This window comes from Pan paniscus, chromosome 10 (assembly GCF_029289425.2).
Source record: "Pan paniscus chromosome 10, NHGRI_mPanPan1-v2.0_pri, whole genome shotgun sequence".
Lineage (NCBI taxonomy): Eukaryota > Metazoa > Chordata > Mammalia > Primates > Hominidae > Pan > Pan paniscus.
In genome coordinates this window covers 113138470-113154894 of record NC_073259.2, presented here as the reverse complement: position 1 = coordinate 113154894, position 16425 = coordinate 113138470, and the positions used below count along the sequence as shown (strand labels likewise).

The window sequence follows — 16425 nt, the reverse complement described above, 5'->3', positions numbered from 1 at the left end:
CCTAGCCTTTTAATATGCAAATACAGGGCACCATGATGTTCTACACACGTGGGGATATGTGGGGGCGGCCATGTTGCCAGGCACATGTGGGGGCAAGGGCAAGAGGGCAAAGGTGGGAATTGCCATGTTTGGGTGGACCTAGTTTCTAATGACTTGCATTTGCATATCAAAGTTTGCCGGCCTGGCTCTAAGAGCTGGGGCTTTCCTTTTCTGGAGCTGCTTTAAAAGAGACAAAAACTTTCCAAGGACCCCTTTTCCTCTCTATCTGCCTAAAATAATTTCTTAATAACTCCTATAACATTATTACGGGTTTCCTAAAATGCCAAGATGAAATTAGACATGCAAGGGATTTATTAGTGGAAAACAGTGGTGAGGGGAAGTGAGGAGGCTGGGAGGGGAGGTTGGGAGAACTATCAGGCCACAATGCAGGTCTGACCTTTTGTGAAGGAAAGCAGGCTAAAGAAGAGGTTTAGACTGCTATGAAAGTCAAAGAAAGTTCAACAGGCCAGTGAGGAGTCACCCTGTCAGAAGTGATCTGCGTCTTCCCCGAAATGACCTACCATAGCATTTCTGCCACTCCCAGTCACTGCTTGGCAGCACCCATGAGAAGCATAGACTCAATGTGTATGCAGAGCTGGATGCAAGGAGCACAGCAGCTGAAGCCATCAGTTTTCACCCCGCAGCTGAAGATCTGTCAGTGAATATGCTCAAGGTTGCCACTATAATTTTGGGTCACAGGGTAGTGCTTATACTGATGCAAACAAGATCCAAAAGGGATGCCTGGTTCAAAAGGTGGGAGGCTTTCTGCAAGTGAAAGATGAGGAAAAACTTTAAAAAGTTTATTTTAGGCTCTTGATCCTCATTGTTATGATGCATCCTTGTAAATTTGTCCCAAGAAAACTTTATTAAAATTCATGTATTTAATGAGATTAACCACAGGAAAAAAAGGAAATGAATATTAAAGTGACAATTACAGAAGTAAAAGACCTAATTATTTACCAGGGGCAAATTCCATACAGTATTTATATTACATAATATATTTGTATCAAGTTTAATTCACTTAATTCATCATTAAAATTGTTTACCAGAATTCAGTTCTTCCTGTTACACATTGCTGGGCTGGTGCTCTCAAGTGTTTGTTTTTATCATAAAATTATTTTTGCTTAAACAATAATTAAGCATTAATAATTGTTTTAATTAACAATTGTTTAATACAAGGTCAAGAGTGCTTTAAAAAAGTGAGATTTAGGCCAGACTCAGTGGCTCACAGCTGTAATCCCAACACTTTGAGAGGCTGAGGCGGGAGGATGGTTTGAGCCCAGGAGTTCAAGACCAGCCTGGGCAACATCGTGAGACCTTGTTGCTGGAGTGCAGTTGCGCTGTCTCGGCTCATCACAACTTCCGTCTCCTGGGTTCAAGTGATTCTCCTGCCTCAGCCTTCTGAGTAGATGGGATTACAGGCATGTACCACCACACCTGGCTAATTTTGTATTTTTACTAGAGACGGGGTTTCTCCATGTTGGTCAGGCTGGTCTCAAACTCGTGACCTCAGGTGTTCCTCCTACCTCGGGCTTCCAAAGTGCTGGGATTACAGGAGTGAGCCACCGCACCCAGCCTCAAATTTTTTAAAAAAAATTACGTGTGATGGTGCATACCTGTGGTCCCAGCTACTCAGGAGGTTGAGGCAGAAGGATCACTTGAGCCCATGAGATTGAGGCCACAGTGAGCCTTGTTTGTGCCACTGTATGCCAGTCTGGATGACAGAGCAAGACCCTGTCTCAAAGAGAGAGAGAGAGAGAGAGACAGAGACAGAGAGAGAGAGAAATTTATAAAGAAAACATCTCTTTTTTTTTTTTTTTAAGTCAGGGTCTCTGCTCTGTCACTCAGCTGGAGTGCAGTGGTGCAATCATAACTCACTGTGCCCTCAAACTCTTGGGCCCAAGTGATCTTCCTACTTCAGCCTCCCAAGTAGCTCGGACTACAGGTGCATGCCACCATGCCTGGCTAATTGTTGTTGTTGTTGTTGTTGTTTTTGTTTTAGCGATGGGGGTCTCCTTACATTGCCCAGGCTGGTCTTGAACTCTTGGCCTCAAGCGATCCTCCTGCCTGAGCTTCCCAAGTCACTGGGATTACAGTCGTGAGTCACTAGCCTAGCTCACATCACTCTTATATATGGTAAAACAGAGTATTCAGCAGAGCAAAATTTAAAAATATAGAGAGAAACAGCAATGTTTCCAAATAGTCAATATGGCTACATGTTAATTTCAGTCAAAAAGCAACCAAACAAGAAGAGGGCATGGAAACCCATAGAATTTTGTTCTAAAATCCTTGAAGTTGACTGTGGAAGTAAAAATGTTCTACACACATTTTTAGAAGTTTATAAATTATATGACTTGCAATTTCATAAAATTCTGAGTGAACGTTGTGTCTAGGACAAAACAGATCCTTGATCAACGTATTATATTTGCACAAGGCCCCTAATGTCACAGATATTAGTCACTAAACAAAACATTTATCTATGGCAGAATGAGTAGATTCCAATTTAGGGCCAAGTGCAGTGGCTCACGCCTGTAATACTAGCACTTTGGGAGGTGGAGGTGGGCAGATCACTTGAGGCCAGAAATTCGAGACCAGGCTGGGCAACATGGCAAAACCCCTTCTCTACAAAAAAATACAAAAAAAATTAGCCGAGCATGGTGGTGTGTGCCTGGAATTCCAGCTACCCAGGAGGCTGATGTAGAAGGACCACCTGAGCCAGGGAAGGTCAAGGCTGCAGTGAGCTGTGATCCCACCACTGCATTCCAGGGACACCAATTCCAAAAAATAAAAAATAAAAAAGATTCCAATTTAGTATTCTGTAAACCCAAGACCATAGCCACTCTTACTATGCAAGCTTTACATAGAACTCTAACTTTCATACAGAGTTTTGTGTGGGAATTCTTGGGTTTCAACTTGGCACATCATCTATGTACTTTCTAAAGTGTGAAATTAATCCAGACACTTACAAAAAGTTATTCAAATGATTGTATTTACAAAAATGGCACAAAGTGAATTAAATAGTCTATGCACATGCATATATATATTTGAACTCCATAAAACATTATTATTATTGTCCTATACAATTAATATTAACTTAAATTTGCCCTCATATTAATCCTTTACATTACTATTCATTCTTTCATCTGTGAGTTTCCATCTGGGATTATTTTCTTTCCTACAAACTTATCCAACAATTTTCTATTGTTGTTTGGATATTTGTGTATTTTCATGTATACATATATAAACATAATATTTTATATTAATTATAATAATTTATTATTGTTCATGTGGTCAATGTTCACTTTTTTTTTCTTGAGACAGGGTCTCACCCTGTCACCCAGCTGGAGTGCAGTGGCACAACCACAGCTCACTGAAACCTCAATTTGCCAGCTCAAGCGATCCTCCTTACTCAGCCTTCCGAGAAGCTGGGACTAGAGGCACGTGACCATGCCTGGCTAATTGTTGTATAATTTTTGTATTTTTTTGTAGAAACAGTGTTTCACCATGTTGCCCAGGCTGGTCTCGAACTGTGCCCACCTCATCTTCCCAAAGTGCTGGGAATACAAGCGTGAGCCACCACGCCCAGTCCAATGTTCACTTTAAATTTGCTCACGTCTTTGCCTTTTTTGTTGGGCTTCTTGCATTTCTAGGTTTCCATGTGGGTAAATTTTTTTTTCCTGCTGGAAGGATACTCTTTCATATTTCCTTTATTGTCTGTCTGCCGATGACAAATTCTCTCAAGTTTTTGTTTCTAAAAATGGCTTTGTTTTATCTCTATTTTTAAGGAGTATTTTTGCTGGGTATAGAAATAGATGGGCAGGGGTTGGTCTCTTTGTCAAACTCTGTAATTGCATCTGATCTAATTTCCAGTTATCAAGGAAACTATACTTTTGATTCTTCCAGGGAAAAAGTAAACACAATGAATATTTCATTATATTTGAGTGAACATAAATTCTACATTTCCTAAACTTGGGAATAGTAATATATAACTATGGAACCTCATTCAGGTAAAAAAACAAAAACAAAAACAAACAAACAAACAAACAAAAAACAAAAAAAACACTCCTTATGCACCCTTCTAGTATACACAAATCAGAATAAATAAAGTGAATATCAATATTTGGAAGTTTAAAAAAGCAATAAGTCACAAAATGCAGTCAGGAAAGTGGGTTGAATTGGCAAGATGTAGTGCTCAAAGCAAAACCCTGGATGTTTGTTGCAATTCTCCAAGTTTTTTTGTGTTTTTTTTGTTTGTTTTTTTTTTTTTTTTTGAGACAGCGTCTCCCTCTGTCGCCCAGGCTGGAGTGCAGTGGCGCGATCTCGGCTCACTGCAAGCTCTGCCTCCTGGGTTGGCGCCATTCTCCTGCCTCAGCCTCCCAAGTAGCTGGGACTACAGGCGCCTGCCACACGCCCGGCTATTTTTTTGTATTTTTAGTAGAGACAGGGTTTCACCGTGTTAGCTAGGATGGTCTTGATCTCCTGACCTCGTGATCCGCCCACCTCGGCCTCCCAAAGTGCTGGGATTACAGGCGTGAGCCACCGCGCCCAACCGCAATTCTCCAAGTTTTAATGATGGTTCTTTTTTGTCTCCTTACTCTCTTAAACACATTCATCCATTTCAACAAGTTTTTTTTTAACAAGTTATTTTTTATTTTGTTATTATTTTTTTAAAGCTCTGGTTAGTGCTAGATACTGTAAATCCTGATTAATCAGACATGGACTTAGCTTGCAAGGAGCTTCCAACAGAGACGTTAATAGGTATACAAATACCAGTAGCAGACTGAGACAGCCATAACAGATGCATAGACAAAGATTATTTCCTGTTAAGAGGAGTGAACAATTATTTATGGGGAATAAGGAGACTAAGAGAGAAAAGAATCAGAAAAAAGCGCCTCCAGGAGGCAGCATGTAAGCGGTACCTTTCAGAAAAGAAACGGTCGTGCCAAGATAATTACAAGTGACAGATGACAAGCTTTTCTGGGAAACATTGTCCAAGAAGGAATAGGCAAGAACTGCAGTCAAGCAGAATTACATATGCAAAAGAGCAGTGAGAAATAAGAGAAAATGGCAAATTGCAGACGGCCCTGAATGCTGGGCTAAGAAGTCTGGCTTGAGATAAACGTCCAGCTAAAGCAGGTCTGAGCGTTTTTTCCAGAGAGGTGAGGGAGAAGGGCATGTATCTATTAGGTTGATGCAAAAGTAATTGCGGGTTTGCCATTATTTTCAGTGGCAAAAACCACAATTACTTTTGCACCAATTTATTTATTTATTTTTAAGACCGAGTCTCGCTCTGTTGCCCAGGCTGAAGTGCAGTGGCATGATCTCAGCTCCACTGCAACCTCCGCCTCCCCGGCTCAAGTGATCCTCGTGCTTCAGCCTCCCGAGTAGCTGGGACTGCAGGCATGCGACATCACGCCCGGCTAATTATTTTATTATTTTTTGTTTTTTATTTTTAGTAGAGACGGGGTTTCACCATGGTGGCCAGGCTGGTCTCGAACTCCTGAGCTCAGGCCATCTTCCCTCCTCGGCCTCCCAAAGTGCTGGGATTACAGGCGGGAGCCACCGCGCCCGGCCTACCGTCCTACGAGGTAGGCATCAGGATCCCTCCACAGCGAAGGCGCCCCCACTACGTATCTGTCTACAGGCGTGCCTTTTACGGGCTGTGCTATGGACAGCACTTGGGATGTCAGATTGACCACTAATAAGGTAGATCCGTATACACTGCTGCGGGGCTGAGTAACTGGTAGAGGTCCCACAGTTAGAAAGCACCTGGACCTTGGCTGGAATTGGCGGAAAGTCCAGGCAGCGGAGAGGCGCGGTCCCTGGGACTGGGCGCGCTCTTGGCACCAGGGTCAGGGCCCACAGGCTCCAGGACGCCCACGCGCTCCGCCGGGTCGCACCAGGTTGGCTGTCCGAACGCAGCCAGCTGGCGGGGCTGGGCCTTCCAGCTGGGGGCGGGGTCTTGACAGCTAGGGGGCGGGGCCTTGCAGCTGGTAGGGTGGGGCGGGCCGCGGTCTGTGGGCTTTGGGAGGGGTGCGGACTAGCAGAGGCCGAGAGCCGCGAGCCGCGAGCCAGGCAGTCCGGGGCATCCAGACTGCAGGCCGCGCCCAGGCCGCGCCCAGGCTGCGCCGCCCGCCTGCCTGCCGCGCCGCCGCGTCGCCAGTGCTAGCGCTCCTCTCCAGCATGCTGCGGCGGGGCAGCCAGGCGCTCCGGCGCTTCTCCACTGGCCGGGTGAGTCCGGCCCGGGCGAGCGTCCCGGCTGTCACCCTGTCCTGGTTTCCAGACTCCGGGGCGGGAGGGCCGGGGCGGTGGGGCTGGGGATGAACAGCGATGCTTAGACTTTGCTAAACACCAAGACAGCGTTTAAAACAAACAAACAAACAAACAAACAAAAACAGAGACCTCAGAGGAGGGCTTGGGGAGGGTCCCGGATGGGAACTGGCACGCAAGCCATTGTCTTCTGCCGGGAGGGGGCTGAGGATGCAGTTTTTGGACGTGTCAAGTCTGGCTGGGATGGCAAGGTGGAAACAGTCACTTGGTAAGGAGGACAGAGTCTGCTTCCTTTCCTTTTTCACTTCAATCATGAGATCCCTGGTCAAGAGCTGGAGCCATATGGGACCGAGACTGTCTCCTGGAGGAGGGGAGTATCAAGTCAATAGGGTCCTCGTTGGCGGCCTGGGAGGTGTAAGCGCTCGAGACTGGCACGCAGGGCCGGTTCAGATAATGGCACTCAAAGCTGATGGCTGCAAGCTCAGTATTCCTGAGCTGAGCTGCAGATGGCAAAATTTCTAGAATTGCCAGGCGCTGCAGAGGCAGCCACGCTGGAACACTATTCTACTGTAGCACAAGAACCGAGCTCTGGCCCAGCCCCGCGCCTTGGAATTGCATCAGCTCCTCCAGAAATGGAACCGAGAGAGGACACGTTGCACTGTGGTGCTGCCTTCAGCACCCAGGGGGCCTCGGGACTGTTTAGGGAAGAGAGAGAGAGAGAGAAAAAAAATAAAAACTGTCTTATGTATCGTATCTCTTTTATAGGAAGTACATAAAAGAATTTGCTTATCGATTCTTTTTCTCGGCCATGCCAAAGCCATATGTACATATGTATATATTCAGATGTAAAAAACTTGGAGGCAGAGAGAAGTCTTGAGTAGCACCAAAAACTGGCCCAAACTTGCATCAAAGGAAAAGCTTTCTGTATCCCAGACAACCCCAAATAATAAGAATTCGTTTTACTCTTTGCAACCAGTTCTAGTTGCTTTGAGGTATAGTCACCTTTTATAAAACGAGGGGTGGGGGTGGGGAAGACCTGCTCTGCTAGGACTTTTGCCTGCTCTCCTGGACCCCTCATTAGCTTCCCCCACCACGTGGCACATGGGATCCCAGATGGATAGCACAGAAAGCAACGGGCTGTGCCCAATGCCTGAGCCTGTTTTGTTGGCCTCCTCTGTCAACACCTTTCATTGACTTGTCTTTTTTGGAGACCAGAAGGAAGTCTTGCAGAATGAAAAGATTTTGATAGTGCGGTTTGCATAAGATTTCAGTAATAAAAGGTAAACATCTCAGGTGGCAAATGGCATAAACAAAACTATGGATGTGGGGAAGAACTGGCGTGATCAGGGTCTGACTGTACGCAGGGGTGCATATGGAAAAGCAGTGATACTCATGGCTGGGAAGAAGACAGTTTCCTCAATGGTCGAAAGGAAGCTACTGAGTGATGAATGAAAAATGTGGGATGTTTTATCCTGTAGAAAATGTTCTGGACTGTGTTTTATAAGAATTATTCAAAATCAAACAGATACATGGCTGGTGGAAATATAAAATGGTACAGCCACTTTGGAAAACTGTGTGGCAGTTTTATATGTAGTTAAACATAAACCTATCATATGACCCCGGAATCACACTCCTAGGTATTTACTCAAAAGAAATGAAACCTTATTCACCCGCATAGAAACCTGTTTATTGATGTTTCTAGAGGTTTTATTCATAATTGCCAAAAACTGGAAATAAATTGTCCTCAGCTGGTGACAGGATAAACAAGCTGTGGTATATCCATCCATACAATGGAATTCTACTCAGTTGGGGGAAAAAGAAATGAACTACTGATGCATACAACATGGATGGAACTCAAATATATATGCTAAGTGTAAGAATCAGACTCATAATGCTACATATTTTATGATTTCATTTATCTGACATTTTGGAAGAGTAAAACTATAGGGACAGAAAAAAGATCAGTGATGTCTGGAGCTGGAGATAGGAGGAAGGATTGATTATAAATAGGCATAAAGGAATTTGGGCGGTATGGAACTGTTCTACATCTTGATTGTGGTAGTGGTTACGTGACTGTGTGTTTGTTAAAACTCACAGCACGGTACACTGAAAAGGGTGCATTTTACCCATGCAAATTATCTTTTAATTTTTATTTTTTTGAGACAGAGTCTCACTTTGTTGCCCAGGCTGGAATGCAGTGGCACAATCTTGGCTCACTGCTACCTCTGCCTCCGGGGTTCAAGCAATTCTCCTGCCTCAGCCTTTTGAGTAGCTGGGATTACAGACATGCACCACCATGCCCAGCTAATTTTTGTATTTTTAGTAGAGACGAGGTTTTGCCATGTTGGCCAGGCTGGTCTTGAACTCCTGGCCTCAAGTGATCCTCCTGCCTCGGCCTCCTAATGTGTTGGGATTACAGGCATGAGCCACTGTGCCCGGCCTAATTATCCTTTTATCTTTAAAATTTAAAAATCAAACAATGCTTTTAAGTTTAGTATTAAAGCAGAATGAAGGATGAATAAAAAAGCTTTCAGAACCTAGCAAAATCCAAGGGGAAAATTAGTTTATAACACTTCTTGATAGAATTCATTTTTCCATCCTCTGTCTTAAATAAAAGGACTTAGAAATACTTAATGATTTCAGCTTAGTGATGGCTGGATCTTTTTAACTAAAACAATGGTTTGCTTTAAAACCCTTTGTCAATTAGATATTATTGCCCACCTCTGATATCCTGCCTGGCTCACTGCTTCTTCTCCCTGTGGTAGGAGTTATTTAGCCCTCTATTCATTTGACATTCCTTTGTTTAGCTTTCTCTGCCAGTGTCTGGGTCAGGTCTGTCTGGTAGCTCTGGGTTTATAGCCTGGCTCCAGGTAACTTGAGGTTACTTTATGATCCAGTCCAAAGAGGTGGGACCCTTCCTTGCTCTTTGGAACCAAGTACCTGCTTTATTTCTCAGTTCTAGGAACCAGGTTCTTGTTTCATCATTGCCCGACCTCTGCTCTGGTGTCTTATCTGTTCATAGGATCTCCAAATTCAACTTTAAACTGTATTTAATTGTCTGTTATACACTGAGGACTCTAAATCCTGAGGATATAATATTAATAGATGCATTAATAAATGCTTTACATATACAATTGTCCCTTGTTGTCCCTTGTATTCATAGGGGATTGGTTTCAGGACCTCCCGTGGATATCAAAATCTGAAGATGTTCAAGTCCCTTATATAAAACGGGTAATATTTGTATATAACCTGTGCGTATTCTCCTGTATACTTTAAATCATCCGTAGATAACTTATAATAATGAATACAAAGTAGATGCTATGTAAATAATTGTCCCACTGTATTGTTTATGGAATAATGACAAGAAACATTATACATGTCTAGTACAGATGCAATTTTTTCCAAATGTTTTCGATTCATGGTTGGTTGAATCTACAGATACAGAACCCACAAATACAGAGGGCGACTGTGTACTCCTTTAATCCTCATGATATCTCAGTGAAGTAGGTACTAGGTTAAGCATCCCAAATCTGAACATTTGAAATCTGAAATGCTTTAAAATCTGAACATTTTTGAGCACTGACATGACACTCAAAGGTAATGATCATTACAGCATTTTGGATTTCAGATTTTCAGATTTGGGATGTTCAAATGGTAAGTATAATGCAAACATTCCAAAGTCTGAAAATATCCGAAATCTGAAACACTTCTGGTTCCAAGCATTTTGGATAAGGGATTCTCAACCTAGATTATTATGACCATTTTGCTGATAAGAAAACTGAGACCCAGAAGTGAACTAACTTTTTCAGACTCTCATAACCCAAAAGATAAAACAATAAACAAGAAAGAAATAGTCCCATTTTCAAGGAGTTCATAGATTAGTGGGACAGACTATTAAATCTATGTTTTTAGGAAAAGAATAATAATACATAATACACTAACTAAAATGATATACCAAAAATGAAATATAAATGAGCAATAAAATATGAAAATACACTCAACCAAACTAGTAATTAGGCAAATGCAACTTAGAACAAGATACCATTTTTCACTCATCAGGGTGGCAAAAATCATAAATTTGACGATATTGTGTGTTTAGCAGGGGTGAGAAAACAGTTGATCCACTACTCTAGAGGTCAATTTGATGCTACATATTTAAATTAAATTTATGTTTAAAAATGATCCTGCAGTTTCACTTGTAGGTATCTGAGAAAAATACTTCTACATGGGCACAGGAAGCATGTACCACGATATTCATTGCCATGGTATTTGTAATAATGACATATTGAAAGCCAAAATGTTTCTCAATAGGGACATGAACAAATAAACTGAGATATAGCTACACTAAGGAATACTGTGCAACAATTTCAAAGAATGAATTATATGTACCAACAAGGAAAGTTGTGGAACATTACACATAATATTATTTCATTTGAATTATTTTTGGAAATACAAAACAATACTTTTTGTATATATTTCCATGTTTTTAAATGCCTAGGAAAGGTCTGTAGAATTCACACCAAACTACAATAGTAGTTTCCTCTGGGGAGTGAGAAGGGGATGCAGATTGGGAGTGATGGTCAAAAGGGACTGTAGTCTTATCTGTGATCTTTTTTTTTTCATAAGGAGCTTGTGTGTATATGTAATATGTATAATTAAGAATTAATTTTAAAAATTTTATACAATTGAAATATTATAGTAAATTCTGTGCACGGAAATCCTGCCTCTCTAGTACTGGAGTCCGTTTCTGGACTCGAGCCCTTTGGACTGTCTCTCCCTTTACTCAAAGTCTTTGAAGTGTTCTGTGGTCACCAGCCTCGGCCCAGGAGCTCTCTCCAGCCTCTGAGTCCTGGGCATCCCCCTCTGGCATCACCTGCTCATAGGCCCCTGTATTGACATCCCTCCTTTTAAAATATTTTATCCTTTTTATGATGAAAAAACAAAAGTTGGCCAGACATCCAAGAAAGCCCTCGCTGATATCTTCTTTATATAATGAGGCAATAGGAAAATCAAGTTGCACAAGCTTGCCATTTAGGATGGTATCCTGAATCTTGCAGATCTACCTCTATGTAAAGTGTACTTGTTGCTTCTGTTAGTATGAGAGTTTGTTACAATTGGTTGCAAGAGCTTTTACACTATTCCAAACTATATCCTGTGACTATGCTAAAGGTGGATTGCTAGGTCAGCTTTGATTTTCACGCTCTGGTCCATTCTCAACACAAGAGATGTGTCTACCCGGAGCTAGTTCATGCCTCCAGAGTTACCTAAGCAGTCTATTAGCATAGAAACTAGACTCTCCTGGTTTCAATTAACTCTCCTGCTTAAAGTGGCTCAGTGAATCTCATTGTCTTCACAATAAGGTCCAAATTATTTGACACAAAGCGCTCCATAATGTCTCTTGCTACGGTGTCACTTGTCACCACTCCCTAACTCCCAGTATTGGACACGCTGTGCACATGCATTTGTTTCTTTGTAAATACTGCACCCTCTGCCTGGAACTTCCCAAGCTTCTCCCTTTTCTCTGCCAACTCCCAAGATGGATTCTCTAAGATTCAGCTAAGTAACTCCCTTCTGGAGAAGTCTTCTCCTCTCTTAACCAAACTGTGCTCTCTTATTCTAGCACTGTTACTATGTCTTAGCTTGTGTGCCCTCCCTACTAGTTGGTGGATTCCCGAGTACAGGGACTGCTTCTTTTTATCTTTAGTGTAAGGGTCGCAAAGAGAAATTCCCACAGAGGCCAAACAGGTAAAGCAAATGAGAGATTTGAGCTGGATAGAGGGCAAGACCATGTCTAGGGTAAAGGGGCCACCACTGCTCAGCGCTAGCTGACTGTTGCTATATGGCACCATAGACCAGGGTTGACAAACCTCCTGAGTTTTTTTGATTTTTGTTTTTTGAGACAGAGTCTTGCTCTGTCGCCCAGGTTGGAGTGCAATGGCGCGATCTCAGCTCACAGCAACTTCTGCCTCCCAGGTTCAAGCGATCCTCCTGCCTCAGCCTCCTGAGTAGCTGGGAATACAGGCACGTGCCACTACGCCCAGCTAATTTTTTTGTACTTTTCATAAAGATGGGATTTCACCATGTTGGCCAGGCTGGTCTTGAACTCCTGACCTCAGGTGATCGGCACCCAGCCAAACCTCCTGAGTTTTAAAGACAAGTTAGAAATTGTGCCTTCTGAGGTGAAACCTCCTAAAAATCTTAACAGAGTCCTCTTAAAAATGCTTTGTGGGCCAAATAAAACACCCCTGCCAGGCCAGTAATGTGCCACCTCTACCATGCACTACGCCCAGAGTGTGGCAAAGCCTGAAAACCTGCTTGTTGGATGAGTCTTGCACAGAGTCAGGCACAGTCTGGGGCACTGTGTGCCGGATGCTCCATGAAGTGTTAGGCACCTCCGGGTCTCAGGAAAATGTACTTTGTTTTATTCTTTTGTGTGAAGGTCCTCTGTGTGAAACTGCCAATTCTTACTTGGATAGCTTTGGCCTTACTTTACACCCTGCCCAGATGGTTCTATTAGCATCTGGCCAAAGAGCTTCAGATCAGGGCAGACTCTTCGCACTGTGCCTTGAAGTTTTCTTTGGAAAGCTATGTGTACCTTTTTTTTTTTTTAATTCTTGGAGCATAGTCAGGGTCTGTATTAACTTGCTTCCTGAAGAATTCCACCAGAGGGTGGACAGCCTGGGAATGCATTATTTGACAATTTGGAAAGCAAAGGCTCTGTTCCCTGCAAAAGTCTCCTCTAGTGAAGAATGTTCTCTCTAAAGAAACAAGGTCGGGCGTGGTGGCTCACGCCTGTAATCCTAGCACTTTGGGATGACAAGGCGGGTGGAGTGCCTGAGCTCGGGAATTTGAGACCAGCCTGGGCAACACGATGAAACCCCATCTCTACTAAAATACAAAAAAAAAAAAAAAAAAAATTAGCTGGGCATGACGGCGTGCGCCTGTAATCCCAGTTACTTGGGAGGCTGAGGCAGGAGAATTGCTTGAACCCGGAAGGTGGAGGTTGCAGTGAGCCGAGATGGCGCCATTGCACTCAAGCCTAGGCGACACAGTGAGACTCTGTCTCAAAAAAAAAAAAAGAAAAGAAAAAAGAAACAAGATTAGATTATAGAACTTATCATCCAGATTTGGAAATGACTATGTGTCATTTTATGCCCTTTCTCACTAATGCGACAGACACCTATAGTGAGAGCCGGTTAAAGAATGGTGCTGTCTCCCACGTCACTTCCACCGTGGCATTTCCTTAAACAGGCTGATGGAACTATTCCCAATTGACCTGTCAAACTGTTGCTATGTTTTTCTTTTTCTAAAGTAGGAGGGGAACTTCCAGCATAGGAAAGCCTTAGAAACACATCTGCTAAAGTAAGATAGATCCAGGTTTGAATCCTGCCCTGGACCCTTATTAGCTCTGCCCTTGGGCAGGTTACTTAACTTTTCTGACCCCTTTGTTTTCTCATTTGCAAAATGGGTCACTGGGGGGATTAAAGATGTATAATAAGCATTTGATAAATACTTTTTGAATTAATGAAAAGGGCTCAACATAGTGTTTGGCTCATGGTATATTTCCAATAGCAGATATCTATTATCATTATTTGTAGGTACCTAGGTATTGCTTATGGTATGATAATAATAATAGGTAACATTTACTGAGCATTTACTATTGCCATGCACTGTGCTAATGCATTACACACTTTATCCCATTGAATCCTTATAACAACCTTATGAGATAGGTACTATTACTATTCTGATTTTAATTGATGATGGAAAATAAAGCCCAGTTCAAGACTGCATAGCTGGTGTATGAAAAAACAATAGGCACTAGGATAATAAACAGAGTTGGAATCTCAGGGCTGCCTCTTAGCAGCTATTTGACTCCTGGCTACTTAACCTCTCTGTGCTTTAATTTCTTTATCCCTAAAGTGGGTTAATAATGCCTGTCTCCAGGAGTCATTGTGCAATCAAATGAGATAATAATGTGAAATACTTGGCCCAAACTAGGGTCTCATTAAAATGTTTGCTCTTATTTCCACCATTTCTTCCTGACCGAAACTCCCCAGGGCAGAATCTTGTTCTTGTGGGCAGACATACCACTCTCCACAGAGCAGAGATTCTCAGACTTCCATGTACTTCTGAGTCACTGAAGAGTTTGTTAAAATGCAGCTTCCTGGGCTTAAGATTCTGAGTCAGTAGATCTGAAGTAGGGCCCAGGAATCCATATTTTAAACATGTTCTCCCAGTTACTTCTGCCAATACAGGCAGGCACCACACCTGGAGAAATAAGACTGAAGTAAAATAGCCTGTAATCCTGGCACTTTGGGAGGCCAAGGCAGGTAGATCACCTGAGGTCAGGAGTTTGAGACCAGCCTGGCCAACATGGTGAAACCCTGTCTCTACTAAAAATACAAAAATTAGCTGGGCATGGTGGTGTGTGCCTGTAATCCCAGCTACTAGGGAGGTTGAAGCACAAGATTCACTTGAACCCGGGAGGCGGAGGCTGCAGTGAGCCGAGATTGCACCACTTCACTCCAGCCTGGGTGACCATGGAGTGAAACCCTGTCTCAAAATAAATAAATAAAATATATCAGTCCAATTTTCTGGAATCTTGCTAACTCATTATAGACATATTTATAGTCATGAAATCTGAAAACTTCTCAGTGTTAGAAACTCACCTTTATAGCTTCAGCTTCAGTGTAAAGCTCAGAAAGTGTTTCAATGAATGTAGTGTTTCCAAAGATACTGACATGGTTTCTTTTTTTGCGGGGGGGTGTGGACAGAGTTTCACTCTTGTTGCCCAGGCTGGAGTGCAATGGTGCGATCTCAGCTCACTGCAACCTCTATCTCCCGGGTTCAAGCAATTTTCCTACCTCAGCCTCCCGAGTAGCTGGGATTACAGATGCCTGCCACCATACCCGGCTAATTTTTGTATTTTTAGTAGAGACAGGGTTTCTCCATGTTGGTCAGGCTGGTCTTGAACTCCCGACCTCAGGTGATTCACCCGCCTCAGCCTCCCAAAGTGCTGGGATTACAGGCGTGAGCCACCGCGCCCGGCCAACATGGCTTCTTTAAATACTGTCTTTCTCAGAGAGGACTGAATCTGGAATTGAACTCCAAATAACCAGACGACAGCCGAGCGGCACATTACATTTGAGTCATCTCAGTCTCTTGGCTCTTGTGTGTTTGAAAAGTAGTATTTTAGATGTCTTGAATATCTGGCATTGGTAATGGTAAGTGGTAAAGCCAAAATTTTTGTAAGGTGGCAAACATGTAGATTCTATTTCAAGCAACAGCATTAGTTATAGGATTTGAAGATAGCATATAGGACATTTGATTTTTTTGAGAAGAGGAAATTAAATGGTCAGCCATGCATTATCTGCAGGTGAATTTGCTGTTGTTACAGAGTTAATCTGTTTGTTTGCAAGTATTTGTTGAAGCTTACTTAGGTTCTTTGGGGATAGAAAGTTTGGCTGACCCTAGGATGTTTTTTAATTAGTTAAATTAGTTAAAACTTTGTTTTATTATCTGCTCAATTACAGGGAAGTTGTGATCTGGTATCCTTTTAAGTTCATTCCTAAAAACAGGATGCTATGTATGCCTCTAATAAAGTGGGAAATAAGGGAAAATTAAATTTCTTCAAAAACAGAGTTTCTCAGTTACTAATTTAGAATTACTTGCCAGAACATTAGCGAATCCCATTTAGATTGGAGGGGGATAAACATCCTAAGTTCAGATCCCCGTGGAGCCACATGCTAACATGGAAGAATGTAAGGTAGAGAGAGTTCTGCGGAGGCATTGCCAAGAGAGGAAGCTCATAGGAAGTCATGACCCTCTGATTACCCTCTTTCTTTCTTTCTTTTTCTTTTCTTTTTCTTTTTTTTTTTTGAGACAGAGTCTTGCTCTGTCACTCAGACTGGAGTGCTGTGGTGTGATCTCGGCTCACTGCAACCTCTGCCTCCCGGGTTCAAGAGATTCTCCTGCCTCAGCCTCCTGAGTAGCTGGGATTACAGGTGTGTGCCAGCACGTCTGGCTAATTTTTGTATTTTTAGTAGAGACAGGGTTTCACCATGTTGGCTAGGCTGGTTTCAAACTCCTGACCTCAGGTGATCCGCCCACCTCGGC

General features: G+C 42.8%; 1 protein-coding gene across 4 annotated transcripts in view; it reads left to right on the top strand.

Moving 5' to 3' along the window:
* The first annotated feature begins 793 nt into the window (after positions 1 to 793).
* The window catches only part of ALDH1L2 (aldehyde dehydrogenase 1 family member L2), a 69469-nt gene continuing 53837 nt past the window's right edge, over positions 794 to 16425 (top strand). The window contains exon 1 of one of the 4 annotated variants that reach the window (XM_063593615.1): positions 794 to 6270. In XM_063593615.1, coding sequence (XP_063449685.1) covers positions 6223 to 6270 — 48 coding nt within the window. In that variant the 5' untranslated portion in view covers positions 794 to 6222. Of the gene's footprint in view, positions 16314 to 16425 lie in introns of all 4 variants that reach the window. The other 3 variants (XM_063593614.1, XM_063593616.1, XM_034934376.3) reach the window with 3 other exon arrangements.